Source organism: Peromyscus eremicus, chromosome 20 (genome assembly GCF_949786415.1).
Source record: "Peromyscus eremicus chromosome 20, PerEre_H2_v1, whole genome shotgun sequence".
Lineage (NCBI taxonomy): Eukaryota > Metazoa > Chordata > Mammalia > Rodentia > Cricetidae > Peromyscus > Peromyscus eremicus.
This window is the reverse complement of record NC_081436.1, coordinates 61,961,371-61,983,760: the sequence shown is the minus strand read 5'-3', so window position 1 is coordinate 61,983,760 and position 22,390 is coordinate 61,961,371. Positions and strand designations below refer to the sequence as shown.

General features: G+C 45.8%; 1 protein-coding gene across 4 annotated transcripts in view; it reads right to left on the bottom strand.

Annotated features, from left to right (window-relative positions):
• The window catches only part of Ncald (neurocalcin delta), a 194,450-nt gene that overhangs the window by 21,518 nt on the left and 150,542 nt on the right, over window positions 1–22,390 (bottom strand). For all 4 annotated transcript variants that reach the window (XM_059247590.1, XM_059247587.1, XM_059247588.1 and 1 more), the window contains exon 2: window positions 4,919–5,315. In XM_059247590.1, coding sequence (XP_059103573.1) covers window positions 4,919–5,296 — 378 coding nt within the window. In that variant the 5' untranslated portion in view covers window positions 5,297–5,315. The remainder of the gene's footprint in view (window positions 1–4,918; window positions 5,316–22,390) is intronic.

The window sequence follows — 22,390 nt, the reverse complement described above, 5'->3', positions numbered from 1 at the left end:
CTAGAGCCCACACATGGACCTGACTATTAATATTCATAACTGCATAAATGAATGCATGAATGGAAGAGAACAGCAGAGTCGCAGCTCCCACAGTGTGAGTCTGCCACAACTGACTTTGAAGGTGAATGAGCATAGACACAGGCCTAGGAAACGTCTTCTAGAAGCTGGGGAAGACAAGAAATCTTTTCTCCAAATGGCTCCAGAAGGGGATGCAGCCCTCAGGACACCTTAATTTTAGTCCAGTGAAACTGAGGCCAGACTTTCAGAATTAAAAGATGATAAATTTGTGGGCTTGTAAGCCGTGAGGTTTGATGCTCCTTGTAGTAGCAGCCATGGGAGGCTAATTCAGCCTGCTTCAGCACCACACAGAATTCACAGCAGTGTGGTACATTCTAGTCTCCCCTACCAATATCAGGAGATAAAACGAATTCTAGCTTCTTGTCACAAATGGTGTTCTGTGACTACTGAAACCAAGCCACAGGCAATATCTGAGTACAACAAATGGATGATTTCTGAAGGGCATCTCTCTCTCCTTGCCCATGCAAAGCCCCCTTACAGACTCATTTTCCTCCTGGTCTACATCCTGGCTAGTTGTTAGTGATTGTAAATGATCATAAATCTGCTCCTTCCCCCACTAAAGGGCTTGAATTGCTGAGTCTTGAAGGATGAGGATTCGGCTAGGAAGCTACATTCAGAGCGTGTTATTAAGCTACAAATGTCACTTTAAAACTTAGACCCTGTTTATGGTGCTCCTGGCCACAGCTGGTCCCGCTGCTTCCTAACAGCTGCTTACCCAAGCTCAACACTGAAACTCACAGACAGTGACTGCTCTGAGTAAGTAAATAAATGTTTTCCTAAACGGTACAGACCAGCCAGGACTGAGTCAAGAACATTCCCCTCAAGGGGCTTCCTGTGACAGTGCCAGGGCCTTCAAAAGAGGAGGGAACAAAAGATTAAAAAAATAGACTGTAGAGCTCCGTGAGATCTGACACTGAATTCCACTTCATCCTGAATAATTGAAAGCGGGGATTAGCATAAGAATGTGATGGAATATGTGAATCACCAGCTTGCAAAGTAGCCCCTGGTCTGAAAATGGTTTGAAATTTAATCTCTTTGATGATCTGAAGTCACTTCAGAGTGCCTGTGGTATTTGCAATCATGAATATTAACCATTAGGGTATGGAGCGTATAAAATGGTTGAGGACATTTTTACACAGGTGTGTCTGAAGGCAGGTGTGCTCTTACAGTTCAGAACTGGACACTCATGAAGGCCTGGGAATGGCCTGGGGTACTTCACAGTGAGAAGCATGCCTCTATCAGGTTCAGCACATCTTCTCAGTTTACAAGGCTAGAGTACTTCACAGTGAGGAGCATGCCTCTGTCAGGCTCAGCACATCTTCCGGGTTTACCTGGCTTTGTGTTCTGTTCTGACCGTGGTGGGGGACCCTCCCAGCGTCCAGGTATCTGCTGGCATCCTCTGTATATCCCTGCAGTTTCGCCACTTTCTCTTTCAAACCCCATTCCAAGCACAGGGACAATGTCATTCCTGAATACTGTTCCCCTTGCCAGGGTCCCTGCTGAGTCGTGGTCAACGGGAGAGTCCCCATTTCCAAAAGCTCATTTCTAAAAGTCTTTGAAGGTCCCTTCCAGTCTTAGTATCTACAAGTTCCTCAACAACAGGTACAAAACCCTGTCAGGAGGTAACACTGTGGCTCATGGATGCTTCTGTTTCAGAGTCCACTTAGGAAGAATTTTGTCCAAAGTGAGAACAGCTCAGCCCTCTGTACTCTTCAAGGGTGGAGGCAGCCCTCTGAGATGGAAGAGACGTGGAACACAGCCAGCCAGGAAGGGCTAAGGTGCAGGTTAGTGACTGTGGTTCCCAGGACTCACGGAGCCCTTTGTTTTGTTCTCAGCACCAAATAAGAAAACAGAACACAAGAGCCAAGAAGCCTAGTAAGGACGTAAGCTACAACTGCCCTGTGTCCAGAGGTTTGGTCCTGAGCCTGTAGCACCACTGAAAGGAGCTGGAGTCTCTATGAGATGGGACCTGTTGGGGGTGTCCTCAGGTAACTGGGGGTGAGTCCCCAAAGGGAACTGTGGGACCTCAGTCTTTTCCTCTTGTTTTCTGGCCATGAGGTGAATGGTTTTTCTCTGCCTCACACTCCTGACCCTGATGTGATATACCAGCCACAGGCCCAGACCCACAGATTTGACTGAAATCTCCAAAATTGTAAGTCAATTGATTTAGGCATTTGTCACAGTATCAGAAATCTAGCACTGTGAATGGCTTCGGAATTTTAATTTTTGTTTAACTAGCAAAGATTAAGGAAAATCCAAGATGTAAAATGATATGGAGATGTCCTACATATGCTTGTAGGGGCATTAGGGAAAATACTTTGACAAGATGTGTCAAGAGATCTTAGAAATGCTCACGCCCAGTCTAAGAAAATAACCCTGTAAATAAAAAAAAAACTTTATGTAGAAAGATTATTGATTTATTTTTAAAAGATAAACTATTTTGTCTAATAATGAAAACTGAAAGTGGTTTAAATAGCCAGAGTAGAAAACTAAGTGATTGTAATATACTGCAGGATGATTACGCAGCCATTGGCTAGCTTTATTAAACATTTTTATAGGCATCTTTATGGACACAGAGATACTTGTGTTACTACGCTGGGTGAAAATGGCAAGATAGAAAATTACACATACTTTATGGAATTAACTGGATATTTTAAATGCATGGTAAGAGGACCAGGAAATATGTCACTTAAAAAATTATCAGTAGTGGTTTTCTTTGTGGGTAGGATGGAATAGTGAATAATTTTCTCTTAATATTTTTATTTTACTGTATGGGTGTGAGTGTTCTACCTGCATGTATGTCCTGTGCTTGCGATGCCTGTGGAGGCCAGAGGAGGACATTGTGTCTCCTGTGACTGGAGAACTACCATGTGGGTGCTGGGAATTGAACCCAGGTCATCTGGAAGAACAGCCCGTGCTCTTAACTGCTGAACTATCTCTCAAGCGCATTTACCAAGCCCTGTATCTGCCTATCTTTTACATTAGATGTCTTTTCTCTGCAGGGAAGCGGGGGGGGGGGGGGGGACGACACACAGTCTTTGTTTCTGCTAAGACCTACATCATTGCGGGATTCTTTCGATATAACTTTTTTATATCATTACCCTTTGGTGAAGGGAAAGCCACTGGTGGCCAGTCAGAAAAGAGATGTGCTTGGCGGAGCTCGGAGATCTTCCTGGGTGAGGCCTGTCACTGAGACCCCTGTTTGTGTATCTCCCTAGTGCTTGTGATGTCCCTGTAACGCCCGCTCCTGCGGGCTCCATCCTCCATCCCCGCTGCAAGGTTCAGCCGCAGCTGCTCTTTCCAGCTCTGTCCGGTTTCCTCTGTCACGTCGTTCCCTGAGCTTCTCATCCAGCTAGCTGCACTCTGCCCTAACCCCCTTCCCACCAGCTGCTGTGTTCTGTCATCTCATTAGACTCCTCCCATCCTGCACCCCACCATTTTCCCAGGGTAGACACTCTGGTAGGACATCTGCCCAGATGACCCCGGGTGACTGTGACCTCTGAGCTGAACCCTCCAACGAACCCAACTCACTCTCTTGACCCTGTTCTCTGCTGCCGGATGCCTCCTTACTGAACTCCCCTCACCTGCCTGGACCATCACTGGCTGCTGGGGCTCACTGGCTTGGCCACCCCCCTGGTCCTTAATAATGCCTGCAGCCGAAGCCCTCCTAGCCTTCTCCCGAGCCCTGAATTTATCTCCTTAGGTTTGTCTCTGGATCCCACCCACTGCTTGGTGAGTTGCCATAGCCACCATTCTACCAGCTCCACTTCCTCCTCTTCTCTTCAGTAACTGACCCTGAGTGGTTCAGGGAGGCCAAAGGCAGTGTCTCAAAGTAAAATGGTGAAGCCCTCTGTATCTGCACCTCTGATGGGGCAAAGCTTCGAGTCCAGACCCTGCTCTTGTTTAAGAGTCTACAAAGCTGTAAATTAATGACAACGATCTTTTCTATGTGGCTGGCCCTGGGCTAGGCATTTGTGGTGGTGTGAATGAGAACAGCACCCATAGGTTCATATGTCTGAAATCTTAGTCTACAGTTAGTAGAACTGTTTAGAAAGGTTTGGAAGATGTGGCCTTGTTGGAGTAGGTGTATCACTGAGGGTGAGCTCTGAGGTTTCAAAAGCCCACACCAGGCCCAGTCCCCACCCCCTCTCTCTGCCTGTGGATCAGGATGTAAAGCTCTCAGCTACTGCTCCAGTGCCATGCCTGTCTGCTCCCTGTCATGATGACCATGGGCTAACTTTCCAAAACTGTAAGCAAGCCCCCGACTAAATGCTTTCTTTTATAAGCGTTGCCTTGGTCATGGTGTCTCTTCACAGCAACAGAACAGTGACTAAGACAGCATTTAACATGGGGAATTATGTCTAATCTTAACCCCATGACACGGCCGTCCTGTTATACAGGTGAAACCACGCCTTGTGTTAGCTCTTGACCAAAGAGAGCTGGTCCCTGAAAGATGCAGGTGGGCACCCAAGTCAGGGCTTCATTACTAACACAGCTTCAGAAGACATGACCCCAAACTCCGTGTCTGAGTAGGTTGTTGTAATTGATCAATGGGATGACTGTAACAAGGACGGCCAACAGAAGAGCCCTGTCCCTCTGCAGTGTGGGAATCACCCCAAAGCACAGGGGACCACTAACAGGCAAGAATGTCAGACAGTCTAGCTGGAGCTCCTAAGTTTTCAAGAGATTCCAACCAATGCAGATTTTGGTGCAATTTTTGTGCATGCAAATTCAAACTTTTCAAGATCACTGAGTGGGCCAAATTAACTGTCCTGGTGACACACCAGCTCCCCTGGAGCCTTTTGTTTTTCTCGTGACACCCACCCACCCTTCTCTCTACCTGCACGATCTCCAGCATCTCGGCCTTGCTGATGTAGCCGTTGCCGTCCAGGTCGTACATGCTGAAGGCCCACTTCAGCTTCTGCTCCAGCTTGCCCCTTGACGTCACACTCAGGGCGATGATGAACTCTCGGAAGTCTATTGTCCCATCTCCATTCGCATCGAAGGTGCGGAAGACGTGCTCTGCAAATTTGGAAGCATCCCCATAAGGGAAAAAGTTCCCATATATTTTCTTAAACTCTTCCATTGATAAATGTCCGCTGGGGCAGTCTCTCAGGAAGCCTTTGTACCACTCCTGGATCTCATGCTCTGTGAAGTCTGTGCTTTCCAGTAAGTCCTGCATGACTTCAGGGCGCAGCTTGCTGTTCTGTTTCCCCATCCTGATGGCAAGAATTCAACTGCAGAGAGAGAAGAAAATACATATCATAGTTTTCAGAGCTAGCCTTTAGGTCATGTGATCACCTGGTATTGTTCCTGGGGAAGAGGGAAAAGCAAACAAACTCTATACTAGCCTAATAGCTAAACAAAATGATGGAAAACGGGCCAGTCAAAGACGCAGGAAAATCATGTTAGCCAGAACCAACCAGAAAGCAAGGGATGTATGTATGTATGTATGTATAGATGGACAGACAGAAGGATGGACGGATAGATGGATGAATGGATGGTCAGGTAGACAGATGGATAGTCAGACAGACAGATGGAAGAGAGACAATTCATTCTTGACTTATCAATTTTCAAGAAGTGTAATTTCAAATCCTATAAGAAGAACTTTAGGAACAGAAGAGGGAGAAGAGAGAGAGGAGAGAGAGAGAGAGAGAGAGAGAGAGAGAGAGAGAGAGAGAGAGAGAGAGAGAAAGAGAGAGAGAGAGAGAGAGAGAGAGACAGAGACAGAGACAGAGACAGAGACAGAGACAGAGACAGAGAGATCTTAACATGTTTCATTGTCAGTATGCTTCCATGTAAAGTATGGCTCACGTACTTCTGGACACTGTAAGTGAAGGAAGAAGGGAAAGGAAATACACTGTGAACCTCCATCTAGCTACTCCAGTTAATTAGATCCGGAGGGAGTCACTGGCCACTTGGCATGTAGATGGTAAAGATGGTGTTTCAGAAAGTTGTTCATGTTCCATGATTACAGCTTAGGGAACAGGTCAAACTCAACTTTTAAAATGACACGTAACCATGTATTTCCTTATCCTAACAATAGCACATGTCCACAACCAAACAGTAAAATACTGCAGTGACCCAGTGAGAAACCCAGCATCTTCTAAATCCCAATCATTGAGATAAACGCAGCTAGCCTTTTGGTGTATGTGCTCCCAGATTGTATGTGGGGGCTTGTTTAAATATGTTATTAATATCTAGTTTTCAGATTAACTATTTTTTCAACTTGAAAACGGCACAGAAGTGATATGTATTCAGCAGGAATTGCACTGTTTTTGGATTTTGAATTTTAGGCATTTGTCCAGGCCAGTGATATTTGGTTCTGTGCTCTCTCAACTGCATGGCAGCTGCTGAGCCTCACCTCTGTGGGCTGCATGTCCGCGAGGAGGCTGCAGATACTCCCCAGCAGGCCTTCCACTCATGACTCTCCCTGACCAAAAAGTTTGATGTGAATATGGTCACAAATATATAAAATTGATATGCAAATGAAACATTTACTTATAATAAACCAGAAATTATTTCAAAACAGTTCTTTTATAAACACACATATTTTCCATTTGTTAAAGGCAACAGCAGAATTACCTACTAATAAGATGAGTGTGCTTATTTGCCTAACACAATCTAATCCAGAGATACACTGATTCCGGACAAATATGAGGAAGGATGACAGAGGAAAATATTAGAAGTCTTTGGTGTCTGTATGAAACCATCATGCTTTCACTGCAACAGGAGCCTTTGTGTCTAGAGTGGACACACTGGAGCTCATACCATAAGGGGATGAGTCTAGCTGGGCTGTTTCAGGCAGCCTTCACTGGCCTTGTGTGGTGTGGAAGCATGGTGTCTCTGCACTCTGTGTCCAATGTGCCTTCAGAGCCGATGCTGCAGTGAAGTCCCGTGTCCAGTGTGCCTTCAGAGCCGATGCTGCAGTGAAGTCCCGTGTCCAGTGTGCCTTCGGAGCCGATGCTGCAGTGAAGTCCCGTGTCCAGTGTGCCTTCGGAGCAGATGCTGCAGTGAAGTCCCGGGATGCCACTCAGCAAGCTCCGCCAGAAACATCTCAGATTCATTATGTGTAGGATTTTGAGTTAAAAATTATGTTAGATTTATTTATGTGCTTGAGAGTTTTGCCTGCATAATGTATGTCTGTGTACCCATGTGGGCCTGGTGCCCGAGGAGGTCAGAAGAGGGTATTGGTCCCCCTGGAACTGGAATTGCAGACAATTGTGAGCTGACATGTGGGTGCCGGGAATGAATCAGGATCTCTGCAAGAGCAGCAAGTGCTTTTAACCCCTGAGCCATCTCCTCAGCCATTGAATTAATTTTTGGTATTCAGAAACCCGATGCCAAATTGTTCACATTCTACACATTCCCTGTGGATCTCATGTGGAGTCCTGAACTACAGCTAAGAGCTTTCTTCTCCAGCAGGCTGGGATGCCGCGATGAAGGGTAGGTGAGAGGTATTTGATGCATTTTCAATACAAATCACAATACTACAACTTGCTTGGGTTTAGCAGGACTTAGCCCCACCATAAATTAAGAAGTGTTTGTACTTCTTAATATTTTTTTTCCATGAATAAAGATTTATTTACTTATGTGTAATGTATGGTTAAATAGGTGTGCCTCTGCGCATGCGTGGAGGAAAGGCGGATCGCACGTTCTTTGCCACTACGCTTCACTTGCTTCTTTGAGAAAGGGTCTCTCCATGGATCTGGGATTTTCTTGGCTGGGCTGGAAACCAGGCACAAGTCCCAGCAATCCTCCTGTCTCCCCCTCTCTCGGAGCTGGGGTTACAGGTCTGCAGTGTTGGCGTAGGTGCTGGGATCTGAACCGCGGACCTCACAATTGCCCAGCGAGTGCTCTTAACTGCTGAGCCATCTCCCTAGCCTCACGTTTCCATTTTCAAAACAGGAGTGCATGCTCTGGTGTTAACTAGTTTCTTGATGTGGTGTAGGGAGGAAGGTGACTTTTATGGGGGCGGGTAGCTGTAAATACCGGCTTCCACTCACATAGCTGTTTTGTGTCTGTCCAGCTTTTCTCAGGCTTCTGGAGATGAAGAGGGTAAGATGTCACCTTTCCCTTAGGAAACCTTTAGGCGCACAGAGGCGGTGGTGGTGGTAGTGAGGGGACATATGGAGTTAGAAGGTCAAGAGTGAGTGCCATGGGATGGTGCATGGAGGAGGGTCACTCATGGGGGATGGGGCAGAGGTGCTATCACAGGGCATTTCCTACTAGCGGTAGGGCCTGACTTTAGCCATGGACTTTCAGACAGTTATGCAGTGTTCTCTAGTCTCCTTCCTGTTATTGTGATGAAATTCTCTGACAAAAATCAACTCAGGGTGGGAAAGGGTATGTTTCAGCTTTCAGGTCCCAGTCCATCACGGAGGGAACCCAGGGAAGGAACCTAAGCATGAATGTGAAGCGGAAACCACAAAGGAATGCTGCTTGCTGGCTGGCTTGAAGGCTCAAGCCATCTGCTTAGAGAATGGTGCTGCCCATAGTGGTCTGGGGCCTACTATATCAATTAGGAACTGAGACAATCCTCACCCACAGGCCAAGCTGGTCTAGGTAGTTCCTCTCCAAATTGACTCTAGGCTGTGTCAGGGTGACAGTCAATGCTAACGAGGACTTGTAGTCAGGATACACCCCTTCTCACAGCAGAGGCTCTGCCCTTGCCTTTTACAGCCCAATTTTAATCCTGTCATTTCCCTGGGATAGTTATCATCTGTCTCTCCCACCGCTGTCTGCCCTGCGGGTAGATCTTAGTGGGGATGGCTTTTTCTCTCCAGGGCCCATCCCACAGGGCATACTGTGAACTAAGGCCAAAGGAGCAAGTGGGAAAAAACATCCCTGGTAGACAGAGAGATGACTAATTACCAGATGGACATGCAGGGTAGCAGACTGGCTTTCTCCTGCTGTTTGTCACACTAGGTGTACCAGGTGATAGAGTTACAACTTGGTCTCAGGGCCTCTGATACCGAATTGTCTGTCTGAGGCCCTCAGAAGGAATTCCTACAGGGCAGCGTTTGAGGTTCTAGGTGCTCAAACCTTTGTAGCACCCACAGATCGGGAAAAGAGAGGGATCCTTAGGAATTAATTGCCTGACTGCTTGGTTTTGACTTTTAAGTTTTATTTTCTCTGTAACTGACACATGATAATCGTACATATGTGGCTTACAGTGTGATGTTTTTATAGATGCATGCCCAGTGTGATCAGGTCAGGCTAATTAGCATATGCATCATCTCAAACAGCCTCCGTTTTGTTGTGATGAGAACATCCAAAGCCTCTTTTCCAGCTACGTTGAACCACACAATACACTTGTTAATGATGCCCTACTGTGTGGGAGAACACCACAGCCTGTCCCCTCCTCTAGCTGTGGCACCCAGTCTCACTCCTCTGTCGAACCTGAGTTCTGCACTACAGATGGAACCTGGCTCTTCAGCTCCCAGGAGGCAACCTCTGAGGGGTAGAATGAGATGGACTTTCCTTCATTAGCATGAGCAACAACTACAAGGAGACCTTGTTTGGAGGTCCCTGTGAATGTGAAGTTGGGCAAAACCCACTTATACAGAGAAAAAATTAACTTACAAATGAAGCACAGATCGAATTTATAAACTGAACATTCCAATAATGTTCACTTCCCTCTCCTGGAAAGTAAAAATCTTCCCAAAGTAGAGGCTGGTTTGTATTAGGATTTTAAATCCCTCATTTAGTTACTACATTAGCATTTGCCTGAGGCCAGAATTCAGAAACAAGAGTTGATACATAATGCATAGGTTTGCAGAGAGCCAAAACATTTAGTGGAATTTACAAGTGATTTCAAATTCTCCTTTTAGGAGCTCTGTAGATGGCAGCTCTTTGGTATGGTATCCAATCAGATCGCTGCCATGGTATCCAATCAGATCACTGCCATGGTTTCCAATTAGATTGCCACCATTACAGTTCTGTTATATGCCAATCATCTGGCCCCTGAGGAAGTAGGGGAGATTGCTATTTTAATATTTGAATCTACCTGTTTAAAGAATTATTTCTTTTCCTGTAGAAACAAAGCTCTATTTCTCCAAAGCCAACTTACAGTCCTTTCCCAGCCTTTATTAAGTACTTCTCACTTATTAGCTCTTTTGTACAAGGAACAACATTGCCTCAACATTCTGACTAAGTCTCTCACAAGACTGATCTGTGTGCAGCTATTTTTTCAGTAAACACCAATTAAACCACATTCACAAACTCATTAGCACAGAAAGACTGTGACACAAACAGAGAGAAGGGCATAACTAAATCATCTGGGAAGCAGGCATTTGCAGCTCAGTCCAGGATTTTTTTTCTGGAGTTGTCAACAAATACTTGACTGAGTATTGATGCTTGAACTTGACAAAGCTATCTGCACTTGCTTGGCCAGACAGAAAACAAAAGCCTTGACTTGTGATAGGCTTTCATTCATGGGTAGACCTATGATAGGCTTTCATTCATTGGGTATACCTGTGGTAGGTTTTCATTTGTGGGTAGACCTGTGATAGGCTTTCATTCGTGGGTAGACCTGTGATAGGCTTTCATTCATGGGTAGACCAATGTAGGCTTTCATTCATTGGGTAGACTTGTGATAGGCTTTCATTCATTGGGTAGACCTGTGATAGGCTTTTATTCATTGGGTAGACCTATGATAGGCTTTCATTCATTGGGTAGACCTGTGGTAGGCTTTCATTCATGGGTAGATCTATGATAGGCTTTTATTCATTGGGTAGACTTGTGATAGGCTTTCATTCATGAGTAGACCTGTGATAGGCTTTAATTCATTGGGTAGATCTGTGGTAGGCTTTCATTTATTGGGTAGAACTGTGATAGGCTTTCATTCATTGGGTAGACTTATGATAGGCTTTCATTCATGGGTAGCCCTATAATAGGCTTTTATTCATTGACTAGAGTTGTGATAGGCTTTCATTCATGGGTAGACCTGTGATAGGCTTTCATTCATTGGGTAGAGGGGAGGAAGGCCTGAGGGTTTTCTTTTGGAAAACAAGAGTGCATGCCTATTTCAAGAGAAAGAAGGGCACAGAGACTAACACAATTAATGCTACATTAATTAATGGTCAGGAAAAAACTAGTGCAGAGGCAAAAGTTGCACCCTGGGTCAACTTGTCTTCATTGCTTCACACCGTCATTAACTGATTGGAAAGTGCTGGGGTTCAGGAGCTGGCAAGACAGTTCATCGGGAAAAGCATGCACTGCTCTTGCAGGAGCCCTGGGTTCAGTTCCCACCACCCACATTCCCACAATGGGAGGCTCACAGTCCCTGTGACTCTCATCCCCAGGAGGTATGCTATGGATATCTGTCCCAGCATGAACATACACATACATAGATAAATTAAGATTTTTTAAAAAAGACAATGCTTGGGTTCAAAGGCTACCTTTGTTGTTTAATTGTTGAATAAATAATTTAATTTGGAAGTACACTATTGCTGCCAGGGCTCAAAGGGAAATCCACAGCATTGGTGCATACTAGACATTTCTGTCCGAGGGGGTTATGGAAAAAGACATTTACACTATCTCGATGATTTCCTTCTTTATTCTCTATTCTTCCATGTTCTTTCTGTGTTCTTTCATTGTCAGTTGAAGAAAGAACGCACTCTAAGATGAAATTTTAAGGCCTACGTGACAGCAGGAAGGTCCAGTCTCTTCCGATGGACTGAACTAGACTAGATTGAACCCCAAACAGCCATACAAAGGCATATTTATTGATTGTTACACAAAGCATTTCCTCAAGATTCCCTAATCTTAATTTACATGTCTTACTGAAGGAGAGTATCACATGCCTCCATGACTCTAGTCCTTTATTATGGATTGTGTGCAATACACAATAATACAAGCCTCAGGTGTGCCTGAGGCATCTTTTGATCAAAGTCATGGGATGGTTGCAAAGCCCCTTCAGCAAAACAATTCTACAGATTATGGGAAACAATCACTGTTTCCCACAGGGACTCAATCACTGTTTTCCACAAGGATTCTTCAAGATCAAAGTATTTCTAAAAACAGCTCTTCATTCTAATATTTATCCCATACAGTGATTCTGCTAAATTCCACAGAGTACAGGTAAAAATATGTATTTTTTCACAGCCAACTCTTTTGTTGGCAGGCTGCATATCGTGGTCACAAAGAAAGAATCAATCATTTTACTATTTATCTTGAAAGTTAATCTCATAAGGAATCTTAAAGGAATCACAAACCTAAACTTTATTATACATAAAAAACAATCAGTCAACTGTACTTTAGAGCTTTAGAGTGCACACCCATTCATCAATAGTTTTTTTATATCAGGAGATGGAGGGCAGAAATGGGTTCAAGGAAATAATCATCATGTTTGACCATCAACCAACCCTAGCAAGAAAATGAGTCAGCTAGTAACAACTGGGCTGCTTTGTATTTTTGACCTCAGCTATGTGTCCTTATGAACTTTAGATTGTCTTCTGGGGTTGTTCATCTTAAGGCTATTATCAAAACATCCGATTTAACCTGAAGTTATTGTAAGGTTTAGTTTCAGCTAGTAATGCACACTGAAATCTGTGACTGTGTCTTTCAACATTAAGATGAAAGGAATTTGAGCCAGCCTTGAACTTCAGTTGCCACATGCTGCTCCTCTGACATGACCATTGGCAGTACACCTCAGTGAAGTGAATTCAATATTGCAAGTTCATGTTTCCCTGACCCAATGTGAGAATTCAATATGGTAGTCACACATAAATATAGTTCTAGTGTTGAGTCAGGAAGAGTTTTCATGGTAACCCAAAAGACTGATGTGCTGCCAGTTTGGTTCCCAGCGGTGTTGAAATGGTAGAGTCATTAAGAAGTGAGGCCTGGTAGAAAATAGGTAGGTTATGGGGTTCCTCCATCACAAATTGTGTGATGCTGCCTTGCAGGAGAGGGATAAGTCCTTTGGATTAGTTCCTGAGAGAATGAGTTATTACAAAATGGCCAGGCTTGCTCCTTCCCAGCTTCTGGCTTTCTATCTTGCCACGTGACCTCTCTCCCTGTCATATGTGCTCCTGACATGATGCCACTTACCGGGCTGTGTTATGACCCGAATGCTCTTACCAGAGATGAAACAGACAGAGCCACAACTTCCTACCTCCTAAGCTATGAAATAAATCAACGTCCTTTCTGTGGGAATACAGCTCCAGATGCTTTGTTTTAGGAAAACAAAAGAGGAAGACAATGGTCCTTTATACACTATTTTACTGAATGTTCACATTAGCTCTGTGTGATAGGCAGGACAGACTTTCTCCATTTTATTAGCAAAGAGATTAAAACTCAGAAAGACTAACTGAGATGACCCAAGTCACACAGCTCGCCAAGAAGCCAGCAATGGATGGTTGTCCATTAGCTTTTCCATTGTTCCTGATATTATATTATAAACAAAGCACATGCAGAAATTATAACAATTCCATAAGAAGTTAGAAGGAAATAGATGACAGAGCAGACATTCTCCTACTGTGACCCCTTTATGCCACAAATAGGCACTAAGTGTGTGTCAGAGAGAGTTCTGGGACCCACCAGCGGCCAAGCAGGGGCCAAGACTCTCCCTAAATGGAGTTTATAGTTAGTGGCAAGAGACATACAGGAAATAAGAATAGTAATACATGAAACAAGAACAGTAATACATGAAATAAGAACAGTAATACAGGAAATGAAACAGTAAGTGATGTTGGGTGGACATGTGCTATGGAGAAGGTAAAGAGGAAGTAGTGGTGAGTGCCAGGTGTGCTAGAATTTTGAATAAGAAGCCAGAGAAGGCCCTATTGAGAAAGTATCATGGACCAGAGCAGAGTCATGAGGAGGTCAGTATGAATGGATGAGAACAGCTAGCAAAATGGTTCTTTCTGAACTAGGGACATACTTAGCACGACCCAGAATGTGGCAGAGTAGAGGGCATGAGGGGGTAAGAAATGAGACTAGCAGGGCCGTGAGGGATCAGATCATGTATGGGTCCTAGAAGACTCTGCAAAGACTTGGCGTTGAGCAGAGAAGTGAAGGAGTGGCTTGTCTCCACAGGCATAGCTGTGTGTGCTGTGCTAAGACAAGCTCAAGATGGAAAACACTGAGGGAGACCAGTGAGGAAGGCCTTGCAGTGGCCCAGACACAGGCTGTGACTGCTGAAAGCAGGGCAGTCACTGCTGTGGGGGAGGGGTGGGGGGCATGTGGCTGGATTCCAGATACAGCTTGATGGCAGAGTTCCTGGGTTCTATGTAAGGTGGCGGGGTGGGGGGGCAAGGGGACAAAACAAAACAGAAGTTCAGCCTGATGTCAAGGTTTTGACACAGAAATGGGGGAAATGCAGAAGTAGGGCTTTGGGGTGAGTCAAGGGTCATGACATCAGTGCTCAACATGGTAATCTCAAGGTGTCTACTATACATGGAGCTGCAGAAATCAAGCAGCTAACTGAATACCTGCAAGTCTGGAGTTAGAAGGGGTCCATGAAACCCGTACAAATTTGGGAGCCATCAGCACAGATAGAGTTTACAGCCAAAGACTCCTTCGAAGTCTCCGAAGCCGTTCGCCTGAAGACTGGGTCCTCATCACTCTGACATTGGACCATAGACAATGGGATGAAACCAACCAAGGGCAATGAGAGGTGGAGCTGGCAGGTGGCAGGAAAATACAGAGGCAGAGACCGCATTCCCCTCGGTGGGTGTCCTGCATGCCCAGCTCAAGGCCGCATGCTGGAAGTGCTTGGAAGGAACAAGCGCTGGAGCTTCCGGCTTCCTGTTTGAATCTTGTGAGCTTTCCCAGATCCCAGTCAACCCCATCTCAGTAAAGGACTCCCCCTCCGGCTCCAGTCGCTCACTCCAGGACACAAGGGTCACCTGTGGTTCCTTTTGCTTTAATTCCTTTGGTACAGGACACAGATTCTCTAACCAAAATCTCCAATCCACCTTGCCCACCATCTTCATCACCGCCCCAGTGAGGACACCCGTGGGTCAGTCCTTCCCGGTCACCTAAGGCTTTTCCTTGCCTGTGCCCCCCTTTTCACCCTAATTTCCTATCTTCTTACGCCACCAATTGCCTCAGTCATACTATGTCACTCCCCTGCTTGAAGTTCCCTCTTTTGCTTTGGGTTTTGAGACAGGGTGTAGGAAGGAACAGAAGTTGGTCTCAAATTTGAAATGCTCTGTGTGTCCCATGCCTGTCTCCTCAAAATCCTACAGGGCTTCCCACCACCCTCAGAAGAGGCCTGGCCTCCTTCTGCTTGCCCAAGAGCTGTGTGATGCCAGTGCCTGCCCCCCCCACCAGTCTCTCTCACTCCAGACGCCACCGTGCACATCTCTTAGGGATCTTGGCCTCAGTTCCGCTTTCCTCAGACGAGTGCACACCTGCTTTGTCAGACACTGGCGTCCTGTTTTCAGTAGTTACTCCAAGAAGGGCAGTGCGGGATTTTGTAATTTATTTTGAGCCACACCCAACCTTCCAGGGGATGGGGGAAGAAAAGAAAAGAAGAGGAAAGGAAAGACAAAAAGCAGAGATTTTGGTCATATATGGGAAAGAACAAATACACGAGAAGATACCAAATTATCAGTATGGAACCAAGAATTTGACAGGTGAAGCCAGATTTCCATTGAAAAAGAAAAGAAATCACAACTCAAAACAAAACAAACAAACCCACCACACCTCCACTAAAGACAATGGTGGCCAGGGAAGGGCTCAGTCTCCCTTCTTCCTTTGTGCATCTGTGGAGGGAAGGAGTGTGCGCCCTTGCACTTCTGTGATTCCCCAAAAGGTTCTGAAAACTCTGTGGCTTCATTCCTCAGCTCCCAGAATTAGATTTTCCAGGGAAAAGCCCATAACTTACCCTAGACAGCCTGGCTAACTTTGGAGGAGACATCTCAATGTAAGCTGCACTAAGGTCTCCTAAAATGGAATTTACAAGGTGCTAGCGGCCAAAGTCACATTCGCTCCAGTGAAGAACACAGAACCCTCAGCAGTCCCCAGGAGGGACCAGGGAGAGAGCAGGGAGGTTAAAACGTCTGCCTCGGGAGGGAGCCCAACCCTGCCCACCAACCTTGCTTTGACTCTTGTGAAAACACAACTGAAAAATGGTTCCTAAAGTGTCAGGAAGCAAGTTATAAATGCTATGGACAAACAGAAAGGTGTGTCCTTTACCATGACTTGTTTTACATGTCTGCATCTGACTGATGGTTCAGATCTCCAAATTCATTTTGACCTTGTCTGTTTATGATTCTTCCTGGGGAAAAGCATTACTCAGCATGAACCTGAGGGGCCTGAGAACTTTCCTTCAGTGAGGCCCCCCAAACTAACCGGCAAACGTACTCAGGAAGGTTCGGAGATGAAACAGTAATGCATCAAGAGAGAAGACTGGGGAGGAGCGGAATATCCCTGCATCATCTTCTTCTGAACCAGAGTATTGTCTCCTCTAGTCTGTGGTAGGACGAGCTGAGGTAAGCGCATAGGACTCACAGCCCCACATGGGTAACAAAATAGCTTGCTGGACAGGTTGGAGAGATGGCTCAGCAGTTAAAAGAGCTGGCTGCTCCTGCAGAGGACTAGGTTCAGTTCCCAGCACCCACACGGCGGCACTTAACTGTCTGTAACTGCAGCTCCAGGAGATCTGATGCCCTCTTCTGACCTCCATGGACTCCTGCACACACACACAGGTCCTGCACATAAATCCACACAGGCACAGGCACACACGTAAATCAGAAAGAAAGAAAGAAAATTTAAGTGGTTTGCTGGAGTCATGTAATGATTGTACAAAGCCACTGCTGACGCTGACAGGGAACTCTCTTTCCCAGGAAGTGGCTCCCACTTCCTGTGCGATGGTCACACACCTACGCCCACTTTCCCTGCATGAGGTGACTGGTTAGGACATGAACTGAACTGGTCAAAACCTGCCCTTGAGCTGCAGGCTGGACAGACTGTTCCTTCTTTTGTCTCCCCTACGGAATGAGATGAAGCCCTATTTTGCTCCGGGTAAGCTCAGAGTCACACTTTCTAAGTCACTGGAGAATTTACAGCAGATGAATTTTAAGCTGGGGAAGGACTGGCCTTGGGCTCTTTTCAAAGTTTTATTTTTTTACATCAATGTCAATAAAATATGTATTTTTTTTTTTGGAGACAGGATTTCTCTGGGTAGCTTTGTGCCTTTCCTGAAACTCAGTGTATAGACCAGGCTGGCCTCGAATTCACAGAGATTCACCTGCCTCTGCCTCCCAAGTGCTGGGATTAAAGGCCACCACTGCCTGGCTCAAAAATACGTATTTTTGATAAAAAAAAAAAAAAATCTCAACTGGGTATTGTCTAACAATATTCTTTCCCATCTTAAAATGTAGAAAGATCACTTTTAGCTTAGCTCGTCACCAAAAGAATGCATCATTTTGGTAGCTATCTGCATGGGATATGCTCTGAGATCCTGTGTGGATGTCTGATCCATAGAGAGCAGCGACCCCATACATAACTGTGCCATTTCTTTTCCTTTTTTTTTTTTTTTTTTCAAGACAGGGTTTCTCAGTGAAACATTCCTGGCTGTCCTGGAACTCACTCTGAAGACCAGGCTGGCCTTGAACTCACAGAGATCCACCTGCCTCTGCCTCCTGAGTGCTGGGATTAAAGGTGCTGCCACCACCACCTGGCTGTGGCATTTTCTTATATATATATGTCCATGAAAAAGTTTAACTTATAAGTTACACACAGAGATTAACAATAACTTACAAGAAAATAAGACTACCATTGTACTGCCATAAAGGTTATTGAATTGTTTGTTGCTAGACTTTTGCATGAAGTATTTTTGGACGGAGTTTGGCGTGGGTAGCTGAAGCTGTCAGCCAGGAAGCCGAGGTGGGGGAAACAGTGTGACCGGCTGTAACACATGTAACCAGCCAGGCTTGGTGGCGCACGCCTCGAATCAGCCCTCAGGAGGCAGAGGCAGGTGGATCTCTGTGAGTTCAGACCTCTACTAGTGAATTCTTGACCAGCCAGAACCACATGGTGAAAGACTGTCTTTGAAAAAAAAAATCTGAGGAATAAGGGGCTGTAAAAATGAGAGCTGACCTTTCTCCCCCGACGCCACTCCAGAGAAAATAGCCAACTTTTTGTGGCCTCCCTTCTTCTGGCAACTGCTAATGGCTAACTCCACCTCACTCCCTAACACACGGCCAGTGGCTGGAGGTGCACTTACCTTGCCCAGTCAAGGGACTCATGAGTTAGTGGGCAGGCCTCAGATGAGACAGTCATTGCCCAGGCCTCCACATACTACAAAGCTGACCCAGCAAAGAGACCGTGTGAGTGCTGACAGTCAAGAGCTTCAGATAAAGTCTTTATGGCCATGGCCATTGGACTGCTGAGGTAGGGTCGACCACACGTGATGGGGGTGGGTGGGTTGTGCTGGAGGAGCACAGAGAGTCCTGAGTCTGGGAGTCTCCCAGGCCTGCCAGAGCCCTACCAGGTGGAGCTGCTTGAAATTCTGATCCCAACAAATATCTGCTCAACTCAAAACACTAACTCTTCTATCACGTCAGTGGTCACTGTGACTGCCGGGCGGGCACTGAGTTTCCTGGACTGGAGCAGCAAACAGATGAGCTTCAGCCATCCAGACCACGTTTCTTACCAGAGGCTCAAGTCCCCAATTTTAGACTTCCTCTGGGGGCCACAAATGCATTTAGTAAATGGTTCCAGGCCCCATGGAGTCCAAGAATAGTTCATCATTTTTAAAATTTATTTGGCATACTGCTTCCGGGCTTAGAAGGCACAGTTCTATAAAAATAATCCTACATGGGGCGAGGAAGTCACAAGAATCTGGGGTTTGGGATGTCTTTCACATCATTTTCATTCATATTTTTACCCTTTTGCTTTGAAAGTTTTTGATTTCAGTACAAGAATGAGCGTTATGAAGACATGAACAGTTGTGACAAGTTCACGTAGTCATGTTCCCAGGGGACGGTGACCCAATCTGCCCTTCCCATTTCCACCCCACTGTGTCCCTCGCTGAGTGTGTTCGAGTGGTAGTTTATACTAGAATGTATCCTGGGACCCCTCCCCATCCCGGCCAGCATGGCAGGACACACTGTATGTCTACAAAATCTCTGAAATACTTGTCCATGAAACACAGGCTAAGTGAGAAGCCCGTTGGTAGCAAGGAGAAGCTATGAAGTGCCTTATGTGACCCTCCTGCATCTAAACTAAATCAGAGTCTCTATTATAGTACGATGCCATGTGACCTTGGGGCATCTTTGATGGCTCTTGGTCTTGGTCATTACATAGGAAATGGGCACCATTACCACCTGTATCCTCACGCTGTCAAGAGGACTAATGAAGAGAAAGGGGAACCTCCTTCCCTCTGAGTGAAAGAAAAAAATGTCAACATCATTGCCTGGCACCAGTGGATGCTCAATCAACACCATTAATCTACCTGATAAGGGTACCGTTCCATTGGCATTTTTACGGAAATGAGCCCTCCGGAGCCGAGAGCATTCTCCCGCTTGCCTAACGGAGAATTAGAAAGAACAAGAGCAAGAAGGTGGCATACAGAGGGGACAGGAGTCACTGCCACTGTCCAGCCTGACTCCCCTGTTTGGATCATTAGCCAGACAGGAAAGATCTTTGTGAGTCTGTACTCCAGGAGGCCCCTGCCAGTCCTAGGTTAATGTTTCCATGTGGTGGTCATTAAGACAACCAGAAATGAAGCACGTGGGTCCCACGGGAGTCGCAGCTGCCGAGAAGGGGTCTGGACTTCCCTCTGCCTTCGCTCTGGTTCTGGGAGGCCGTGGCTCTGTAGCTAGATGCCGTGAGGGCCGGATGACAGCCATGGAACAGTGATTTCAGCCACGCGACTCTGGGGTTACCAGAGCAGAAAGTGGTGTTGAATACCTTCTGCAGGCGCAGCCTTCAGCTCCCTGACACCAGTGCTCCCCACTGACCTCCTGGGTGTTCCTGTTCCACCAGATCTCTTTTGTACATGGTAGCCATGTTCTGTGCCCCAAAGGCCCATCCTTTCTACCTAGCTGCTCCCTTTTCCCAACCACTCACTGAGCTGATTAACGCATATTCAGCCCCATTAGAACATCTCCCCCCACCCCCCACCCCCCCACCCCCACCTCTCTAGAGAGACCTCTGAACATCAAGACCTACTTGGGCTCCATTTACACACTCCTGTCACAGCTTGCATTTAACTACATCTGGAATTAGTTACACAATTTGCTCAAGATCAGCATCTCTAGCCAGATGTTAAACCAACTGCAGGAGAGATCCTGTCTTATTTTGTATTTTCTCTCTGATACTGTGAGAGGAGTTAGTGAGGCAGACCTGAGGAGCAGGGGGAGGGGGTGCCATGTAGATCTATCCTTTTGTCCTTAGGCACTTCCTGACTAGATAGGCTGGGATTATGCATATGGTAACCAAGGAAACCACTGTTGTAGTGTTTCCTGGGGGCTAAAGTACCACTTTGTGGCTTGACATCTTGAGGTGAAGTAGGTCCTTGCCACCATCTCAGAAATGAAGTGACAGGCACTTTCCTGTAGCCCACACTTGCCCACCAGAGAACATCCTAATACCCAGGGGAGGAAAATCCAGAGCATGTGCAGTACAATGGGGTGAAATAAAGGTGGGAGGAGCTTAGCAATGACGTCATAGGATGGAGAAGCCCATAAGAAACTTCTTAAAAATCCACATTGTAGAACCCAATGGATTTGGGGTGAGTTCAAATCTCTCCTCGGACTGTAATTTGCTTTGCCAAATAAGCTTTTGCTTAAACCGTCTGTGTCTGTCAGCTGCAGTCTTTCTCTAGGGGATAAGAACCCAGGAGAGGCCTTCACCCAGGGCATGTGCTGTGCTTGCTGACAGAGCATGCTTAGACTGTGTCTACCGCCATTGACGAAGTGACACCTGTTGGCACGGGCAGCCATTTCTTCCGCTGAGGCTCCCTCATTCCACTCAGGGTTGGGCTCCTTGCTCATCCGGATAGAGGCCTACAGCACTCCTTTCCTGTACAGCTAGGGACAGGAGATGCAGTGCCTGAAGAACCATCCACACTCACAAGGAGCTCTGCTTCAGGAACCAGCCCTGTCCAGACAGGACCACGCCACATCTCTTCTACTCTCAGGAGGAGAGAACACATCACAGTGCTTCTCATCTTATTCTTTATGGTCTTCTCCAAGAAGACTATGCATTCCTTATAATTCCCATGTGAGTTTGCTCTGGATAGTTTCAAAGCAGCTAGAATAGTACCCATCCGCACAACCCAGTTCTGACCTCCTTCAAGGTAATAACCTTTCCCTTATAACCCTGGTTAAAATTTTAATGTTCGATTGTGTACTTTATTGTCTGCCTTAACTTTTAAGACTTCTTCAACACTAACAGTTTTATTAAATTTGTTGTATATCTTTCCCTACTAAAATGGAGGCTTCATGATGTCACAATTTGGGTTCTCTTTTGTTCACAGTCCCCACAATCCCAGTGTCTAAAACAGGACTCAGTACATACTGGTTGCTCAATAAAAAGTATTAGTTGACAGAGTTATAACTCAGTTTGGTCAGTTTTCATTTGACTCATTCTCTTCTGCTCCTTACCATCCTGTTCAGCTTATAACAGAGTTTAGTAAAACAATATAAATGTTCTTATTAAACAGAGGGTACTATGCTTATAATCAAACCAGTTTATCTTTTAAACACACTTGTTCTTACCCCAGCATTACCTGATTCAGAGTACATGCCTAGCCGTGCCCCATGTTACAAGCGTAAGTGAAACACAGCACCTTCTTGTATGAATTTACGGGATGTTCACAGTATTTCTTTTCAGTAGATCTTTGAAATAGTGTGTGAAAGAGTATATCCATATTATAGAATCAGAATAAAGATTTAAGTATTAGCCTAAGGTTAGGTAGCAAGGTTCAGTGGCAGAGGCAGAACACTTTGTATTCTCCCTAGTCAGCACAGGGACTCGGAAGAAAGTACAGCAGAGGCTTAGGGAGCATGGTGTGTGTGTGTGCGCACTTGCGTGCGTGCGTGCGTGCGTGTGTATGTGTGTGTGTGTGTGTGTGTGTGTGTGTGTGTGTGTTTAGGGAAAAGCCTTCCTGCTTGCCAGTGTACTCTCTGACTATTATTTTCATCCCATATTCAGAGAAGGTAAGAAGGAAAGCTTAATCTAAAGGAAGCCACGGTGACTGTATACCCAGAATGACTCCAACAAAGGTTTTATCTCTAAAGAACAAGCCGTGGGTACAACCAGGGCAGACCAGCTTTATTTTTAGGGCACCTTGGGCATGCTTGGGTGGGTTTACTCACGGATCACTCTGTGAGCCTGCCTCATCCCTTTCACA